Source organism: Canis lupus, chromosome 18 (assembly GCF_048164855.1).
Source record: "Canis lupus baileyi chromosome 18, mCanLup2.hap1, whole genome shotgun sequence".
Lineage (NCBI taxonomy): Eukaryota > Metazoa > Chordata > Mammalia > Carnivora > Canidae > Canis > Canis lupus.
Genome location: NC_132855.1, coordinates 12,354,214 through 12,371,478, shown reverse-complemented (window position 1 = coordinate 12,371,478; position 17,265 = coordinate 12,354,214). Strand labels below are relative to the sequence as shown.

The following is a 17,265-nucleotide window of genomic DNA, read 5'->3' as shown; positions in this document are numbered from 1 at the left end:
AACTCAGCACACTGAAGTTTGGGGTTTACTGCGTGTGTGCTACTTGGCTTAAAAGAGATGGGCTTGGCTCGGCCCTGGAACACCAGGATTAATCATCCCAGCAATGGGGAGCCACGACACCTATCAAGTTTCAATTGCTAGCTTGAAACCCTTGATAGCTGCTAGAAAAATAATGTGCAATTACAGCCCAGAAACATAAATTATCAGGGCCACGGTGCTCTCAGAATGCAATGAATGAAATGTGGGTAACCACATATGTGGTAGGGATCCCAGCCCCCAGTGTGTGTCACGGATGCCTGGTCACCCACAGGCAGCAGAGAGGAAGGAAGAGGAACGTTCTCTCCAGACTCAACACTGGCTGAACAGTGGACAAGGCAGAGGGACGAGACGCTCCAGGGTTTGCACCAAGAAATGTCTTGCACGTCCTGACGTGTGACGGTCTCTCCTCTCTGTGCCCCACAGGAGTTTTGGGGACTAGGGGAGAATTACAAGGACGGTGATGCAGAGGACAAGGCGCTGGTTTCCTCCTCTGGAAGGTTCCTTACATCCAGGGTAGTTTTGGGTGTGGTGCAAGGGCAGCAAGGCGTAAGCGAGGCCACCACAGGATGAGGCATGGCAAGGCCCGCGGCCGCCCGCCTCCCCCCGTCTGACGCCTGGCCTGGCCCGCGCCTCGGTCACAGCGCCTCGGTCACAGTGACCTCGGCAACACCGGGTTCATGCAGTGAGAGGCTGCAGCCCGTGTCCTTGGGCTCCTCACTCAGGGACGAAGGAGCCATTTGAAAGGGCTCCTCCCACAGGGACTGAAGGACACAGCCTGCGCTCATCTACTTCTTTCTGGAACGTTCACAGAGTGCCCGTTCGGGGCTCAGCGCTGGGAATATGTACCTTCAGGACCTCCCATCTGCTCAGCACAGAGAAGGACTCACTGTGTCCTAGGAGAGGATACCAGGAAAGCAAGGAAGGTTCCCAGAGGAGGTGACCACAGGGCTGTGTCTCGTAGACCAGAGGGAGATGGGGGTCCAGCGCACTCTACTCTCTGTGCACCCACTGAACTGTCTAGTGCCCTTTCTGTGGCTTCTTTTCTGTTCTAAATGTGCCCTTAATATTCATTTCAACCCCATTACACCCGAGCAGGAATCCTGGCTCTTATACTCTCTTGGGGGAACAGCCAAAAACAATCCCCTATTAGGGTAACCGCCTAAGGGGTAATGTCACCCTGGCGGGACACCTGAACACACTCAGTCTCCTGCTCTAGAGGGCTCGGTAAGCAAATCCGTGGAGGGCTTCTCATCCTCCTCCTCCTCATCCCCCTTCTCCTCCTCCTCATCCCCCCCTCCTCCTCCTCATCCCCCTCCTCCTCCTCCTCCAGCCAGCCTTCCCCACCACCTCCCTGCCTCACAACCTCGTTTGGGACTTACATAAAAAGATTCTGATTAAAATATGGTGACAAGATGTAAAGTAAAATATCAGAGACATTGGGGGAATAAGCCACAGATCTGAGAAAACAGCTGCATATGGAAGGATTAGGAAATAAATTAGAAAAAAAACTCGAAGGATTTAGAATCCATTTCAGGTGCACTAGAAGAAAATCCCTCCAGTATCGGGAGAACAGGTCCACATTAAAACCCAGGCAGTAAAGAGGCTCCCTCCTCTACTGGCGGCCTCCACAATGTTTTACCTCGAGGTTTATAGTCTTTTTTCACTCCGTGGCACTTTGGGGAATGATGCTTCTCAAAGTGGCGCCGGGACCACTGGGACCTATGCAGTTTCTAGGTGCCCAGCAATTCTTAGGCGTTTTGAAGTCTGAGAACCACAGAAGGAGGTACTGTATCATTCTTAAGTACTGGCAATATCCATGCTAAATCACTCGGTTAAACTGTTTAACATTTGAAGGAGACACTTGTGACTAAATTGATTCTTCTAGAAATTGTTAGATTCTAAAAGTAGTAAGAGTGCGGTCACATTGTGAGCAGGCTTAAATAATGTAAAATTTACACACTGAAGCCAGGGAGACCTTTGCGATGCATAAATCTGATCCTGTCACTTCCTCCGGTAAAACACTCCAGTGACTTCCTACTGCTCTTCTGATGAAGCCCCAGACCCCTGATCCCGATGAGCCCTCCTCCCCAGTCTAATCTGGGCCTGGAGTGCTCCCCGCCCTGGGCACTCTGCTCTTCGGTTCCTTCAACATCTTTGTCTGTTCTTCACATCCACTCGTCATCTGCAGGGACTCCTCTTTCTGCACTGAAGCCCATTCTCTTCCCAGCCAACTCTGACCGCATTAATCCCTTGCCATAGGCTCTTCCAGCATCAGTACCTTTCTCCCCCACCCCTTGGCACAGCTTAAATGTCATATTTCTTTCATGTGATCCTTTGATCAATGTACCTTTCCTCCACTACTGGGTATCTAAGCAGCCCAGGAAAGCAGCAATGGGTCTGCTATTTTCCATAGGAAGGGGACTCACCAGTGTTTTGTTTTGTTTTTTTAAGATTTTATTTATTTATTCATGAGAGACAGAGGGTGGGGGAGAGGGAGAGGCAGAGACACAGGCTCTGAGAACCACAGAAGCAGGCTCCATGCAGGGAGCCTGATGTGGGACTCGATCCAGGGTCTCCAACATCACGCCCTGGGTCAAAGGCAGGCGCCAAACCACTGAGCCACCCAGGGATCCCCCTCACCAGTGTTTCTGCATCCCCTCGTACACCCCATGGTACCCGGCAGGTGCTCAATAAACACGTGTGGATGAACAAATGCATGAATAAGTATTTTAAAAGGAAGTGCAGGGCGCCTGGGTGGCTCAGTCGGTTAAGCATCTGCCTTTGGTTCCGCTCGTGATCCCAGGGCTCCTGGGATGGAGCCCCACATGGGGAATCGCTGCCAGCGGGGAGTCTGCTTCTCCCTTTCCCTCTTCCCCCTCCCCTGCTTGTTCGTTCTCTCTCTCTCTCTCTCTCTCTCTCTCTCAAAATCTTTAAAAGAAAAGGAAATGCTGGAGGCAAAATCAGATCCATGGTAGCCATCAAATACACTCTGACCCCTCTCCTAAAAGTTAAGGACTCCAACGTCTCTCTGGTACCCTGAAGACTCAAGCCTTCTGGTAGCTTCCCTTCCCTCTATCGGATACTAGATACCTTCTTTGGCACTTATCACTTCAGATGGATGAGCCCAACTCTTCGTAATGCAATTCCCGGAGTCTGAAAGAAGAGTGAAACTCAATATTAAAACTGCTATTGTGCCATTTCTCTGGGCCTTGCATTGATCTGGTTACGAACAATCACCCTAAAGCCTGTTCGTTGTCTGAAAGATGTATTTTGAACTAAAAAACCTGGAGATCTGACTTCTTATATTTTTGTACCTCTTCATGTGCCTTGGCATTCTCAGCTCCAGAGGTCGATTCTCAGACTGTTTCATGGCCCTCTCAGATGCCGGAATTGTTAGGAACACATTCTGAGATTTAAAATGGCCCCAAACGAGTCAGCAATAATCACAACACAATTTCTGTGACAGCAGAATAGTGTCTCATGGGAATGTAAGCGAAGCCACCCCATCTGCCCTCTTCTTTCCGCCATCCTGCTGGCAGTCAGCCCTGGCTCAGGTAAGGAACAGTGTGCTGCCCCGACAGTAGTCTCTCACTTGCTCCTGAAGCAAAGCTCTCAGGACATACTGTTCCCCCTCCTTCACCAAGTAGCACGGCCCCTCGACACAACATTCCCATGTAATAGGTTCGACTGAGGCAAAAATGATTTTGACAGATTGATGGGAGACTTGGCTGCAGGAGAGTTAGCAATACATGTGCTGCAGAAAGAGCATTGAGTTTGGATCTGCATGATGCTGGGCAGCCAGCCACTCCAGCAGGTAGATTTCCTCTTCTGTAAAATGGGTACAGGGTTAAGTCAATGTGTCTGAATCACCGTTAAACTGTTACAGAGTTCGGTCTGAATATAATTCTCCAATGATTTACTGTAAATCTGTATTTCACTATATAAATCTTCTTGCGGGTCTTTATTTTTATTTTTTTTAAAGATTTTATTTATTTATTCATGAGAGACAGAGAGAGAGAGAGAGGCAGAGACACGGGCAGAGGGAGAAGCAGGCTCCATGCAGGAAGCCTGACGTGGGACTCGATCCCGGTCTCCAGGATCACACCCTGGGCCGAAGGCGGCGCTAAATCTCCGAGCCACCTGCGCTGCCCTTTTTGCGGGTTTTCAAATGTTTAGTTAACACTGGATCCTATTTAAAGTTACACACCAATCCTAATACCAATCCTGTGTCGATTGCTACACAGTCAAGGATATAGCTGCTGAACAATGCATACTTATCACCTTATTTGGGGGAAGAGATAGTGACTGGAAATTTATTTATTTTTATTTATTTATTTTTAAAGATTTTATTTATTTATTCATGAGAGACAGAGAGAGGCAGAGACGCAGGCAGAGGGAGAAGCAGGCTCCCTGTAGGGACCCCGATGCGGAACTCGATCCCAGGACCCAGGGATCTCGCCCTGAGCAGAAGGCAGACGCTCAACCCCTAAGCCACTCAGGTGTCCCTCTTTTTTCTTTTCTTTTCTTTTTTTTAAATTTATTTATTCATGAGAGACACCGAGAGGGAGGAAATTTATTTTACACTGAAAACAGTGTGCAATTTGTCAGGTACCAAACAAGATTTGCATATAGTGATTAGATGAGTGACTTTTCACTCCTAGAGTAATAGGGGGATTGCTACACTCTCAAAGCGAAAGTTTAGAGAAATAGTTTCCATTTGGCACAGTTCTTTCTCTTGCACACCCATACTTCAGGGCAGTTTAATGTCTGTATTGAGGTCTATCTTTTTTTTTTTCTCATCCAGTTCACGAAAGCCATTATCAAGTGACAGGTACATGAGCTACTGGGTAATGAACTGGCAAGTCTGTAAGCTAGGTGTTGCCTTCTTGAAGGCACATAAAGCAGAAAAGTCACCCCAACAAACTGGCAATAGCCAGAAAGAATAAACAGGAATGGAAACAGGTGGCTTCTACTTAGTTGGCCATAAAATGAATTGTCCAACCTGAGACACTTTTGAAAGGGAAAGTTGGTACGCTCCATCACGCTGGGCCAACAGAGCTATATTGGGTTTCATATTCAGGACTGTAGTCACCCTACTTTTATTTTTCTGTTTTATCCTCAGAGTGTTTTCTAATCCGGTTGATAGGCTCAGATCAAAGAAGAAAGATTAACACTTTACTTCCACCCACCTGCCAATGAACATTAACAGTCCCCCACTTACTGGAATGTTCCAAATGATTCAAAAAGGGATGTTTACCAAGTGTTATTGGAAGGAGTGAATTTCCTTAGTAGCAACACAATCACATGAAACCCAGTTCAACTGAACTAAATTCCTGCCAATTGTTCCTCCACCGGTACTCCACTGACTTGGGGTTTCTCACTGGGCTTCTGTCCACACTGGGCAAGTGCAAACAACCTCCCAGAAAGAAGGCTTCAAGGAATGGGAAAGAGCCACAATTAGCAACCTCCATTCTCTCTACACAAGGCAACATAATAATAAAATAAAACAACAAAACCCAAGGCTAGTTCCAAGTGAACGAGAGACGGAGGTCTATTTACAACAGCTTATCTTTAGGACCTCAGGTTGCTAACAGGATTCGTTACGTCAATTCTTTTAATTCACAATCGATCATAATTTTCCCTGACCTGTATTTCAGCAGTCTACGTCTCTGTATGCTTGAGGAAAAGTTACATAAATCAAATGAACTTTCCAGCAAAAATCTTAGGAGGAATTTCCGGGGCTACAACTCAGAGAGAAGATGAAATAATAAACGCATGTCTTTAAAAGATTTTAGCAAGATATTTGAATTAAAAAAAACCTGAATAGGAACTATTGAATTAGTAATAATAACCTCAATAACAACAGCAAATCCAATCCACTCCTTTTGGGGTACCCTACTTTACAATCATTTATTCCATTTAATGACCTCAGCAGCTCCAAGAGGTAGGGACTTAGATTACCTCCACTTGAGTGATAAGAAAACTGAGGCTGAGAATGAATGATAATTAACTTATACCAAATGGATCAGCAGGTAGAGTCAAAAAGATACTTGAACCCTCCTACCTGACAAGTATTTATTTAGCTTTAAACCTTAAAGACTCCTGCTTTTCCCTTCTTTCCAAATCCAGTCAGCTACCAAATCTTTTTTTTTTTTTTTATCATCAATGTCAACATCCTTTCTCTTGTGTCCAGCCAGGGGGTCTCCAGAAGTGGTCTCCTTAAAGGAAGAGGATGGTCCACTACTCAGACTAGAAGGTGGGGGCAGAGAGGCCTCTTTTCAAGTGGCATTTCCACGGCAAGCACGCTGCTTTATTTATTTATTCATTTGACCAAGACTGTGTGTTTCTTAGGGTAGGCCCAGAAGGAAGCAGCTGACAGCTTCCATCTCTCTTTGGCACCTCCTTCCTGCCGTACCTTCTAATCTACCTTCCCTGTTGCCTTGGGAGTTAAACTTCTCAATGACTTCCAATTGTGTCTTTTCCTTCCCTAAGATCCTTTGGTTTTCCTTTCCACTCAATCCAAATGCCCAGGTCCCAGAAGAGTTGACACGAGGCCTCTTCCAGACTATCTCCTGACTACTCTGATTGCTGTATTCCTTGGATACGTCATGTGCTTTAATACTCAGCTTTCCAGATCTTTCTCAATGTCACTTCATTGTTGAACTCTTTCCACTGTGATCTGCAAACACTCTACATACACAGACATTTATCACACTCCATTATGACTATCAATGGGTCTGTCTCCCAGACAGCACCCCTCCCCATACTGCTCATATGAAGTGGATCTTATAACGTCCAGGAAGTGCCTTGACTACAGAACATAAAATGCAATCAAAATGGTGGTTGAATAAATGAGTGAATGAGTGAATTATGTATTATGATGGGGGCTGTAAGCCAAGCAACATTTCAATTTGAAAATACTTACATGCATTTTAAGTGTAAGCCACACGTTTATTTTTAAAAATATACTACAATTAATAAATACATGTTTAACTGTGCTTCTCTCATAGAAACCCAGGCAAGGGGGATCCTTGGGTGGCTCAGCCGTTTAGCGCCTGCCTTTGGCCCAGGGCATGATGCTGGAGTTCCTGGATCAAGTCCCACATGGGGCTCCCTGCATGGAGCCTGCTTCTCCCTCTGCCAGTGTCTCTGCCTCTCTCTCTCTCTCTCTGTGTCTCTCATGAATAAATAAATAAAATATTAAAAAAAAAGAAACCCAGGCAAATGTTACCTAAAACTCTTGATTGAAGAATGGACAGTTATTGAGAAAATAGTTCTAATGAGTTGAAGTCCTTTCTGGCAGTGGAGTTAAGGCTAAAGATGATGGAAACATATTCATTCCTTGATAAAGATTTTGATTTAATGAGATTTGTACTGACTTACTATAAATGTGACAAGCACTGGAGAAAATATGATTTAGGAGCTGATATAATAAGTCTCTTTGCTTCCAAAGACCTTGCATTCTTAGGAGGGCAGCGTGGATATTTGTGTGTATCTTTCTCACACATACATACACACAAGCTTACTAGTAAGTGCATGAAAGAATCAGTCCCCTTCCCCCCAAATCTAAATTGTTGAGTACTCAGTCACTTCCCACAGAATGGCCCAGTGTTGGAATAACTAGGGCACAAGGTCCACTATAAAAATGCCATGAAAATGGGGAGGCGGGGCAAGGGGTAAAGGTGGTCAGGAGTCAAGAAAAAAAAAACAGCCTTACTGAGAGTTATTGGAATTCACTCTCACTCAGCCAAAAATACGCAATCTAACCAAAGTCCTTCCACTAGCTCTACCTCCCAAGCCACATGCCTCTTTAGGGCCATGGGCAAAGCCAGCTGTGGCTCTGCATTTGGATTAAAGAGCCTGAAAACAGAAAAAAAAATTATTTTGAAATGCATTACGCTTCAAAATTAAGGGTAATTGTGTGTAGCAGCCTGGAAAATATAGCTCATCCAGTACTGCTCAGCCACAGAACCCCACAGCACAAAATGCTGGCTCTCTAAATGCAATTTCAAACTTAAAAAAAAGAGAGAGAGACAGACAGAGAGAGAGAGAGAGAGAGAGGCACAAAGGGCGGAAGGAAGGGTGGAGGGCTGCTATAGGGCTGTGACTTAGAAGAAGGCTGCTGCCTTGGGGAGACGCAGCCCGTATACAAGCCGGCAGTATTTCTAGATCACTTAAGCCACTAGATGCTGCTCTGCACGATTACTGCAGCCAAACATCGAAGGTAAATAAAAGGTCGACAGATAATTACATAAGGAAATAAATGTGGCAAGATGAGGACAGACATCTAATGGATAGAGCAGGAAAGGACTTCACATATAGACACACCTTAAAGCTTTTCCCCCGACCGGGACGATGTCCTGGTCACACTAATGGACTATCTATTACTAGCCAACTAGCCAAGGTACATTTTACAAGCAAATAAATGTAGGAGGGATTTCACCCCAGTAACTCATTCCCACGCAGACACTTCTTAATCTTGTGACAGAGGCCTTGGAATGAGCTTCGTTAACCACCTTCCCGATTTCATTTATCGTATTCCCATCAGGTAGAGGTTACAGTTAACACAGCAACCAGAGGCCAGTTGATTCTAGACCTTGTGCGGGAACTGAAATATGAAATCACTAGCCATGGGTTTCTCCAGCCGTAGCATACCAGGGAGAAACACACGTGAAGTTCAAACGAAACTGAGCTGGGGTTAGGAAGGTAATTATAAATACAGGAGGGAAGGAAGCTTCAGAGGAAATGCGAAGATCTAGAGGAAATTAAAGAACATACAACAGGGTGAGGCCACCAACATGTGAATACACCACATCAGGGTCTAAGGAGTAAGCAGGAAAGAGAAAAAATGGGGCACTTATAACTGCTGTCAAAAGCCTAGCCTGTCTGACGGCACATAATTAGTCTAACTTATGCAAGAAAGCAAAACGATGGCTCTCAATTGGGGTTGAGAGGTTGCCCCTGAGCGGGCAACTGGCAATATCTGGAGGCATTTTTGGTTATCATGACTGGGGGTTGCTACTGGCATCTAGAGGGTGGAGGTCAAAAAAGCTAGTATTTCCAACGACGCCTGGGACAGGCCCTCAACAAAGAATTATCCAGCCCCATACATCAAGAGTACTGAAGTTGAATCTGCCTGAAATAAAGGGTCAGCATAAAAGGGGCAATAATAGCCTGCAAGCAGCCTCAGCATCACCCAAGGGAGAAACCTTCCTGGTGAAAGACTCCAGTCTCTTCCAGTCTCTGGTTCCCTTAGTTGGTATTCATCTACAGGGCCAGGGAAATAGTAAGAGTTAAGACTCTGTTAAGTGTATTCCCTATCCCCACTTGGTCCCTTCCTACCACCAACTGGTTCCATGCTTTTGCTTTCACCATGACTCATCCACAGAGGGGAGGAAAAAAAGTGTTTGCTAAAGAATATGTGTCTATTCTCCTTGGCAAACACTGTTCTCATTTTTGATTAATGAATTCCATTCTGGCTTCTGTGCAATATCATGAGCTTAGGTGATGGGCACGCTGTCCCCAAGAAAAGGATCCACTAACTCTCAAGGCTAAGAAGTTTAGCTTTGCAATGAGAAATCCAAAGGGAGGCACCAACTCGGCAAAACTCGGCCTCAGTGGTGGAAGACGCGTCCCTGGGAGCCATGGCAACCCAGAGCATCTCCACTGGAACCCAGGGCATCTCTACAAGCATACGGGAGTGAAGGCTCCCTAGATGCACTGCAGCAGAGCTCAACATGGGGGGGCCTGGCCGGGCTAGTGGAGGAGAATCAAAAGGATAGAAAATAGCCAGTACAGGCATCAGGGTGCATGGGAAAGGAGGAGCAGGGGAAAGGAGTTGGAAAAGCTGGGTGTAGGCTCAGATCTCCTCTCCAAATATCCCTGTGACATTTCATTCTCCCCAGGCCACACCTATGACATGGGGATAATACTACTATACTGCTTGTTCTCCACCACTTCCAAAACAGTATTCCAGGAAGAAGGGTGTCAGCTGTCGAGGCAGGAAGGGAAATACCACATGGATCCTGTGACTCGGAGATCTCTGGGGCAATGCTCCGTCAGGGCTGACCTAATCATGGTGCCCTCACACCGCTGTTCTTTGTCCAACAAGTACAACCCACCAGGCACACAGCAGCCCTGGAGTCCAGCAAGTAGTAAACGTTTTCTAACTGAGGAAAGTTCTGTTCCCTGAATTAACTGTTAGAACTAAAATAGCCAAAACTGTAGCCTCAATTCCTAAAACTGAGGTTCCAATAATAATCTTGCTCGGATTCTGGAAATCGGTGTTTGTGGGGGCCTAGAACACTGAGAATCGTCATCTCCTTCTATTTATACATGTGACTAATCTCTCCACTGAGCACTACGCCAGGTTGTTGCTGGGCTTAATTCTGTTTGATGAGCTAGCATTCCTTCTCCCACACAGATTCCTGTTGGATACGCTTCACTGTTACTCCACCTTAGGCCAGAGACAAACCTCTGCTCCAACTGTACCTGCACTTATCCTGGGCAAGCGTGGAAACCACAGTTAACTTAATCCTGGATCCTAACAGTGTCCTTCAGGTTTCGGTGCTGGCTAATGCAAATAAGTTCTAATGGTTAACACTCGGACAGCCCAAATCATGGGGGCGGGGGTGGGAGATTGCAACCCATTGTGCATGATGCATACAGGGGTGACTTTGCTATACCTAAGAACTTGGTGCTAGGGCGAGTCAAAGGTTTTCAAGGGAGCTACCCTGCCACCGGGATGGTTGGTCTTCAAAATCCTTGTTTCGGGTAGAGCTAGTCTCATCCTTCCTCTTCTTTGGTTGGCCAGTCCCAAGGCCAAGTCACGTGAACTGTTTTATCTGGTTTTGTATCATGGTAGTGTGCCGCCACCAGAAAAGACTACGGTCTTTGCAAAAATCTGAAAGTAATTAAAATAGGTCTATGGGGAATACTGGGTGTAAAATATGGAAGGAAAAGTTGAGCAGAGTCAAGTTCCAAAGACCTGAAAAAGCTTAAAAACCTCCAAAGCTCTGAACTAAAACTTGGACATTCAGTCATTTTCCTCGCAGTAAGATTAAAAGGGCTATTTGGGATGAATCCACTGCCATCTCACTCAGTGACAGACATACCACCTGGATTTCCAATTTTGCCACCATGGAGGACTCATGACCCACTGCACCATCAAGTTCTTTCAACAGCAGTACTTTTTAAGATTTTATTTACTTATTTGGCAGAGAGAGAGAGCGAGGACAAGCAGGGGGAGCTTCAGGCAGACGGAGAGGGAGAAGCAGGCTCCCCACTGAGCAGGGAGCCCCATGGGGGCTGGATCTCAGGACCCCCCCCCCCCCCGAATCAGGACCTGAGCGAATCAGGACCTGAGCCGAAGGCAGACCCTTAGCCGCCTGAGCTACCCAGGTGCCCCCAAAGCAGCATTATAAAAGTTCAGTCCGGGATGCCTGGGTGGCTCAGTGGTTGTCTGTCTTTGGCTCAGGTCATGATCCTGGAGTCCCGGGATCGAGTCCCACATCGGGCTCCCTGCATGGAGCCTGCTTCTCCCTCTGCCTCTCTCTGTGTGTGTCTCTCATGGATAAATAAAATCTTTAAAAAAATAAAAATAAAAAAATAAAAGTTCAGTCCATGGCTGACACTTTTACTGCATCTGATTGAACATTTGTAAATGGCAGCTCTTGCAGGAGATTAAACCAATAGCACTTTGTAAGGGGTGGGAGCAGCTAAATATTTCTTAAAGTATGGCCTTATGAACCACTTTCATCAGAATCCCTGGCAAACTGGTTGAAAATGTAGATTCCAAAAAAAAAAAAAGAAAGAAAAAAGAAAATGTAGATTCCTAGGGCCTCCAAAATTATTAAAACAGACATTTTTTTTTTACCACCTTAAGCAATACATTTGACATTAAGAGTCAGCATCTGTTTTGTACAACGCCCTATTTTTCCATTGTACTTGCTGGTGTGGACCTGATCAATTGACACTATGATCTACTCCTGGATTGCAAGGCTAAACTTCAAAAACACTAGACTAGTTGACAAGAAGGAAGCAGAACTTGAGTTGTGTAATTAGAGGAAACACTTGAGGCTTTGTGATGCAGAGAGGGTTTAGTGATTCCCCACCTTTTCCCAATCATTCATTCAGACAGAATGAATGTCTGAAACACCAAAGGACCCACTTCGATGGTTTCAGGCATGAAAAAGTGGTTGCAGGCTTCAGTTACAAAACCTTAAGGGTACTGGCTGTCTTAGATCAGGGCAGGAAATGTCCTCCATAGGAATGAATAGCTCTAAACCCTCAGTGTTAAGAAAGATGACAAGGTAAGCAAAGTGTGCACTCCGCAGAGCCCCTTGGCACGCCCGCAGCCACATCCTCTCCGCAAGGACTTCAAAGCGCTCCCTTCCTCCGCCCCTCCCTACCAGTTCACACTAAACCCCCAAAGGGGGTAAGTTACTTTAAAACACTTAAGTATTGTCCTCTCTCAATACCATAATTTAATAAGTGCTTATGATTTAGAAACACTGTAGAGGCCCCTCATCTGTTTTCTCTTTTATTTTTCTTCTCCTAGACACGTCTCATTTATCTTCTCCCCTGCGTCTGCCACCCGGCCTCCCTATGCTTCCTCCCTTACCTCTCCTCCTCTGCCTCCACCTCCATCTTCTGGGGGAGCAGAGCGGGATACAGGGGCTATCTCTGACCCCACCCCACTCACGGTAATGCCCTGCTTTCTAGGGGAGTATTGCCCTGGCTAAAGCAACACATGTTGTGAAAAGACTTTCTCCAGGGGCGCCTGGGGGGCTCAGTCTTACGTTAAGCATCTGCCTTTGGCTCAGGTCATGATCCCTGAGATCAAGTCCAGGAACTCCCTGCTCACTGGGGGAGTCTGCTTCTCCCTTTCCCTCTCCCCCTCCTCACTGCTCATATTCTCCCTCTCTCTCTCTCACTTATTCTCTCTCTAGTAAATAAATAAAATCTTTAAAGGAAAGCCTGGGTGGCTTAGTGGTTGAGCATCTGCCTTCAGCTCAGGGTGGGATCCCAAGGTCCCGGGATCGAATCCCACATCAGGCTCCTCGCAGGGAGCCTGCTTCTCCCCCTGTCTATGTCTCTGCCTCTCTGTGTCTCTCATGAATAAATAGATAAAAATCTTTAAAAACAATAATAAAAGAAAAGACTTTCTCCAAGGAGTGTGACCAAACAAACACCGGATCTGAAGTGGTTATGCATTATCAATAAATTGTACTGGTTTTCCACTCTCCCAAGGAACCATCTCTCTGTTTCTTTCTTTGGGCTGAAACTCTGAGTTGGCTCAAGATGGAAAGGGGTCCGCAAGAGGAGCCGCTGGGCATGGTGCAAAGGACAGAGGAAACAATCCAAAAGCCTGTTACCTGGATTCGCTTGCCACTGACACTGCAATATTTTCCCGGTATAATTCCCGTAACAGTCATCTCTTACTCAGTCCATCAGCAAGTATTTTTTGAGCACCTATTGTGCTGGCAATCGGTCTAGGTTCTGAATCTACACAGAAGAGACAAGGTCCCTGCGCTCATGGAACTTTCATTCTAATGGGAGGAACAGACATAATCAAATAAATAAATGAATATATAATGTGCCAGGGGGTGAAAAGTGCTCAGCAGGAAAACTGAGTAGCTTAAGAGGACCAGAGGGGGGGCTGGTTGCTATTTCACAGGAGATAATCAGGAAAGGCCGCCTGTGGGACACCTGGGTGATTCAGTCAATTAAGCATCTGCCTTCAGCACTAGTCATGATCCCAGGGTCCTAGGATAGAGCCCTTAAAATCAGGCTCCCTGCTCAGCAGGGAACCTGCTTCTCCTTCTGCCCCTTCTCCTGCTCATGCTTTTTCTCTGGTTCTCTGTCAAATAAATAACATCTTTAAATAAATTAATTAATTAATTAATTAATAAGGAAAGGCTGCCTGTAAGCTGACAATTGGGCAGAGAGACCTGAAGTGAACAAGGGAGTGAGCTATCTGGAAATGCGGGGAAACATGCTTTGTGCAAAAGGAGTAACATATTCAAAGGCTCTGGGGAGAGAACTTGGTGAAGAAGAATGTAAGGTGGTCAGAATGGCTGCAGTTAAAAGCAGGAGAGACACCTGGGCAGCCCAGTCGGTTAAGTGGTTAAGTGGCTGACTTGGTTTTGGCTCAGGTCATGGTCTCAGGGTTGTGGGATGGATGGAGCCCCACCTCAGCAGGGAGTCTGCTTGAGATTCTCTCTCTCTCTCTCTCTCTTTTTCTAAAATAAATAAATATTTTATTTAAAAACAGCAGGAAGATGAGACATGGGGGAGGGGGGGTGGAGATAGGACCATTCATGGCACCACCCATCCCGTAGTCCAGTGCCTGCACCTGAATTCCACAAGACTCAGGCCTGGGCCTGCAACGGCCCCTTCCCTGATATCCACCAAGCTGCTCCCCCAGTTCCCTTCCCTCCTGACCCCATCCCCCTGCAGACTTTCAACACTCCTGGTCATTCCCTCACAGTTTCCCCATTAGACAACCAGTCCATCTAATTAAAAAAAAAAAATCTGAGTAATAGATTCAGTAGGAAAAAAGGCAACATTTAACCACAGCCCTCCAGAGAGAGGAAATGTACCCTAGTCCGGAGCAGGGGTTCAGAAGGGCAACTGTAAAAAATAAAGTCCGCCACATGACAGCAGGGCATCCGGGCTTCGAGGTTCTGTAAACTGAGGGACAATAATCCTTGAAATAACCTTGGGAAGTAGGTATGGAGGGGAGACAGGAAAAACATGACCAGAAGAGGCCCTTACTAAGAGCTGCTGTCTGGCTTTTTTTTTTTTTTTCCTTAAGATTTTATTTATTTATTCATGAGAGACACACAGAGAGAGGCAGAGACACAGGCAGAAGGAGAAGCAAGCTCCCTGCAGGGAGCCTGATGCAGGACTCCATCCTGAGACTCCGGGGTCACTCCCTGAGCCAAAGGCAGGTGCTCAACTGCAGAGCCCCCCGGGCATCCCTTATAGAGATTTTCCTCTTATTTTTGTGTTACTGTTACCTTTCTTTAAAAAAAAAAAAAATTTTTTTTTTTTAAATTGGAGTTCAATTTGCCAACATATAGCATGACACCCAGTGCTCATCCCGCCAAGTGCTGGGCACTGAGGGGGGTGGGCACTTGGCGGGATGAGCTGCCGGCTTTTTGATCTAAAAGTGAACCTGAGTAGGGTTAGGTCCCTCCTGGGGTTCTTAAAGTTACCCCTCAGAGAGTCCATGCCTAAATACACATCATCAGTTACTTTTATTTCAGAAACAAAAGAAAGAAAAAAAAAAAAAAACCACGCCGGCAACACTCCTGAAGTCTTCCGGTGCCCCCCACCTCCCAGCCCCCCCAAGCCAGGACCTGCGGCCTCTGCCTCCCGGGGCGCGAACCCTAGTCTTGGCGCCTCTGGAAACCTTGGATGCAGCGGGCCGGGGCGCACCCTCCTGGGGCCGGGAGCCGGGAGCCGGGAGCTGTCCAGGGGCCCCGGCCGGGCCCCGCGCGCCCGCCCGCCGCACCGCCAGCGACCCCCGCCCGCCGCCGCCGACTTGAAGCGGCCCCGGGCGGGAGGCGGCACCGGGGGCCACTCGGCGGGCAGCCCGCGCCCCGCGCCCCGAGCCCCCCGCCTGCGCCCGCGGGCTCCCACGCTCCCCGCCCTCGCGCGCGCCCGCGACCCGCTCGGGCTCCCCGGCCCCGGCCCCCCGCGCGCCCCGGGCCGCCGCCGTGCGCGTCTCCCTCCCTCGGAGCCACCCGCCACCTGGCCGCCCCCCGCGGCGGGGACCCGGGCCGCGCCCCGCTGCCGCCACCGTGCAGGGCCGCCCGCTGCGCCCCCTCCCGAGCCGCGACCGCCCTTCGGGGCCCCCTCCCCGCCGTCCTCGCGGTCCCAGCGGCGTCCCCAGGCGCGTCCCCAGGCGGCGGGGACCCGCCGTCTCCCCCGAGGGTCCCGGGCGCCCCAAGCGCGCCCCCTGCCCGTCCCCATCGCTGTCCCCTCCCCGGGGCGCGCTCGCCGAGGGCTTCCCTCCCACCCGCGGGTGCGGGAGCAGAAGCCGGGGTCCGAGCCGCCGGCCCCCCTCCCCGGCGCCCCTCCGGGCGCCCCTGCCCGGCTCCCGCTCCCGCTCCGTCTCCCGCTCCCGCAGCGGCCGCCAGGCGCTGCCCAGACTTCCCCGAGTGCGGAGCGCCCCGAGCGCACGCAGCCGCCCCCGGCTCCAGCCGCGGCGCCCCGGGGGAGCGGGGGCGCGGGCAAAAGTGTCTCCGCGGCGCCCGGGGCGCCCCCCGGCCCCGGGGCAGGGCGCCCCCTCGCGAGCCCCCCGCCGAGCCCCGGCCCCCGCCCCGGCCGCGCCGAGGTCAGCGAGTCGGGGCGCGGCGCCAGCGCAGGAAACTTTACGAACCTGCCCGGGGTCGCAGGACGGCGGCGGCGGCGGCGGCGCCTCGCGGCCGCGGAGGGGGCCCGAGGCTGGGTCCGGCGGCTCGGGGCCGCGGCGGGGGGGGGGGGGGGGCGGCTCTGCCTCTACCCCGTGCCCATCCCCGGCCGCGCACACGCACTCACCCTGGGGCCCCGCCGGCCGCCGCGCCGCCGGCCGCCGCTGCTCTCACTTCCTCTTCCTCCCTCCTGCTGGCCGGAGACACATTGTGCATCTGCAGGCATCCCGCGGGCGGCCGCCGAGTCCCCTCCCGGGCGGGCGGCCCTGCCGAGGGGCCGCCGCCGCCCCCGGCACCTGCGCGGGACTCGCGGGGTTGGCGCTGTCCCCGCCCGCGCGCCCCGGGAGCTGCCGCCGCCTCGGCCCTGCGGGGCGGGGGGGCTGCGGCGGGGGCGGGGTGCGGGGCCGCCCACCACTTTCCGAAGTCCCCCTACTTAAAAATAAGGAAAATGTCAAGCACCGTGCACGCCTCAGATCGGCTATAAATAATATGTGTGCAGAGCATGACTTCTCGGATGAGCTCACACGCGGCGCTTTGCAGGCACTAATTAACTCCGTCACCGTCATAGCGCCACCTCCGGGAGGCCGAGGGCGCGTGGCGTCTTTTTATATGCTTTCATTTTTGGCAGCTGGCATGCAATTTCGAGGGGGTGGGGGGGAGACTTCGGCGGGTTGTTTTAAAGCGACTTTAAAAGGCGTTTGGGCTTACCCCGGAGCGGCCTGGCGAGGGTAACCCAACCTCTGCTGCTCTCTGTTGGAGCCCCCGAGGCATGTGCGCCCTGCAGTTCTCATCAGTGACCCCAAGG

General features: G+C 49.6%; 1 protein-coding gene across 3 annotated transcripts in view; it reads right to left on the bottom strand.

The window, feature by feature from the left end:
- Nucleotides 1–16,893, bottom strand: part of ELMO1 (engulfment and cell motility 1) — a 526,171-nt gene extending 509,278 nt beyond the window's left edge. The window contains exon 1 of one of the 3 annotated variants that reach the window (XM_072783482.1): nt 16,588–16,893. In XM_072783482.1, coding sequence (XP_072639583.1) covers nt 16,588–16,686 — 99 coding nt within the window. In that variant the 5' untranslated portion in view covers nt 16,687–16,893. Of the gene's footprint in view, nt 1–16,429; nt 16,455–16,587 lie in introns of those variants that run through there. The other 2 variants (XM_072783477.1, XM_072783480.1) reach the window with 2 other exon arrangements.
- Between the last annotated feature and the right edge of the window lie 372 nt (nt 16,894–17,265).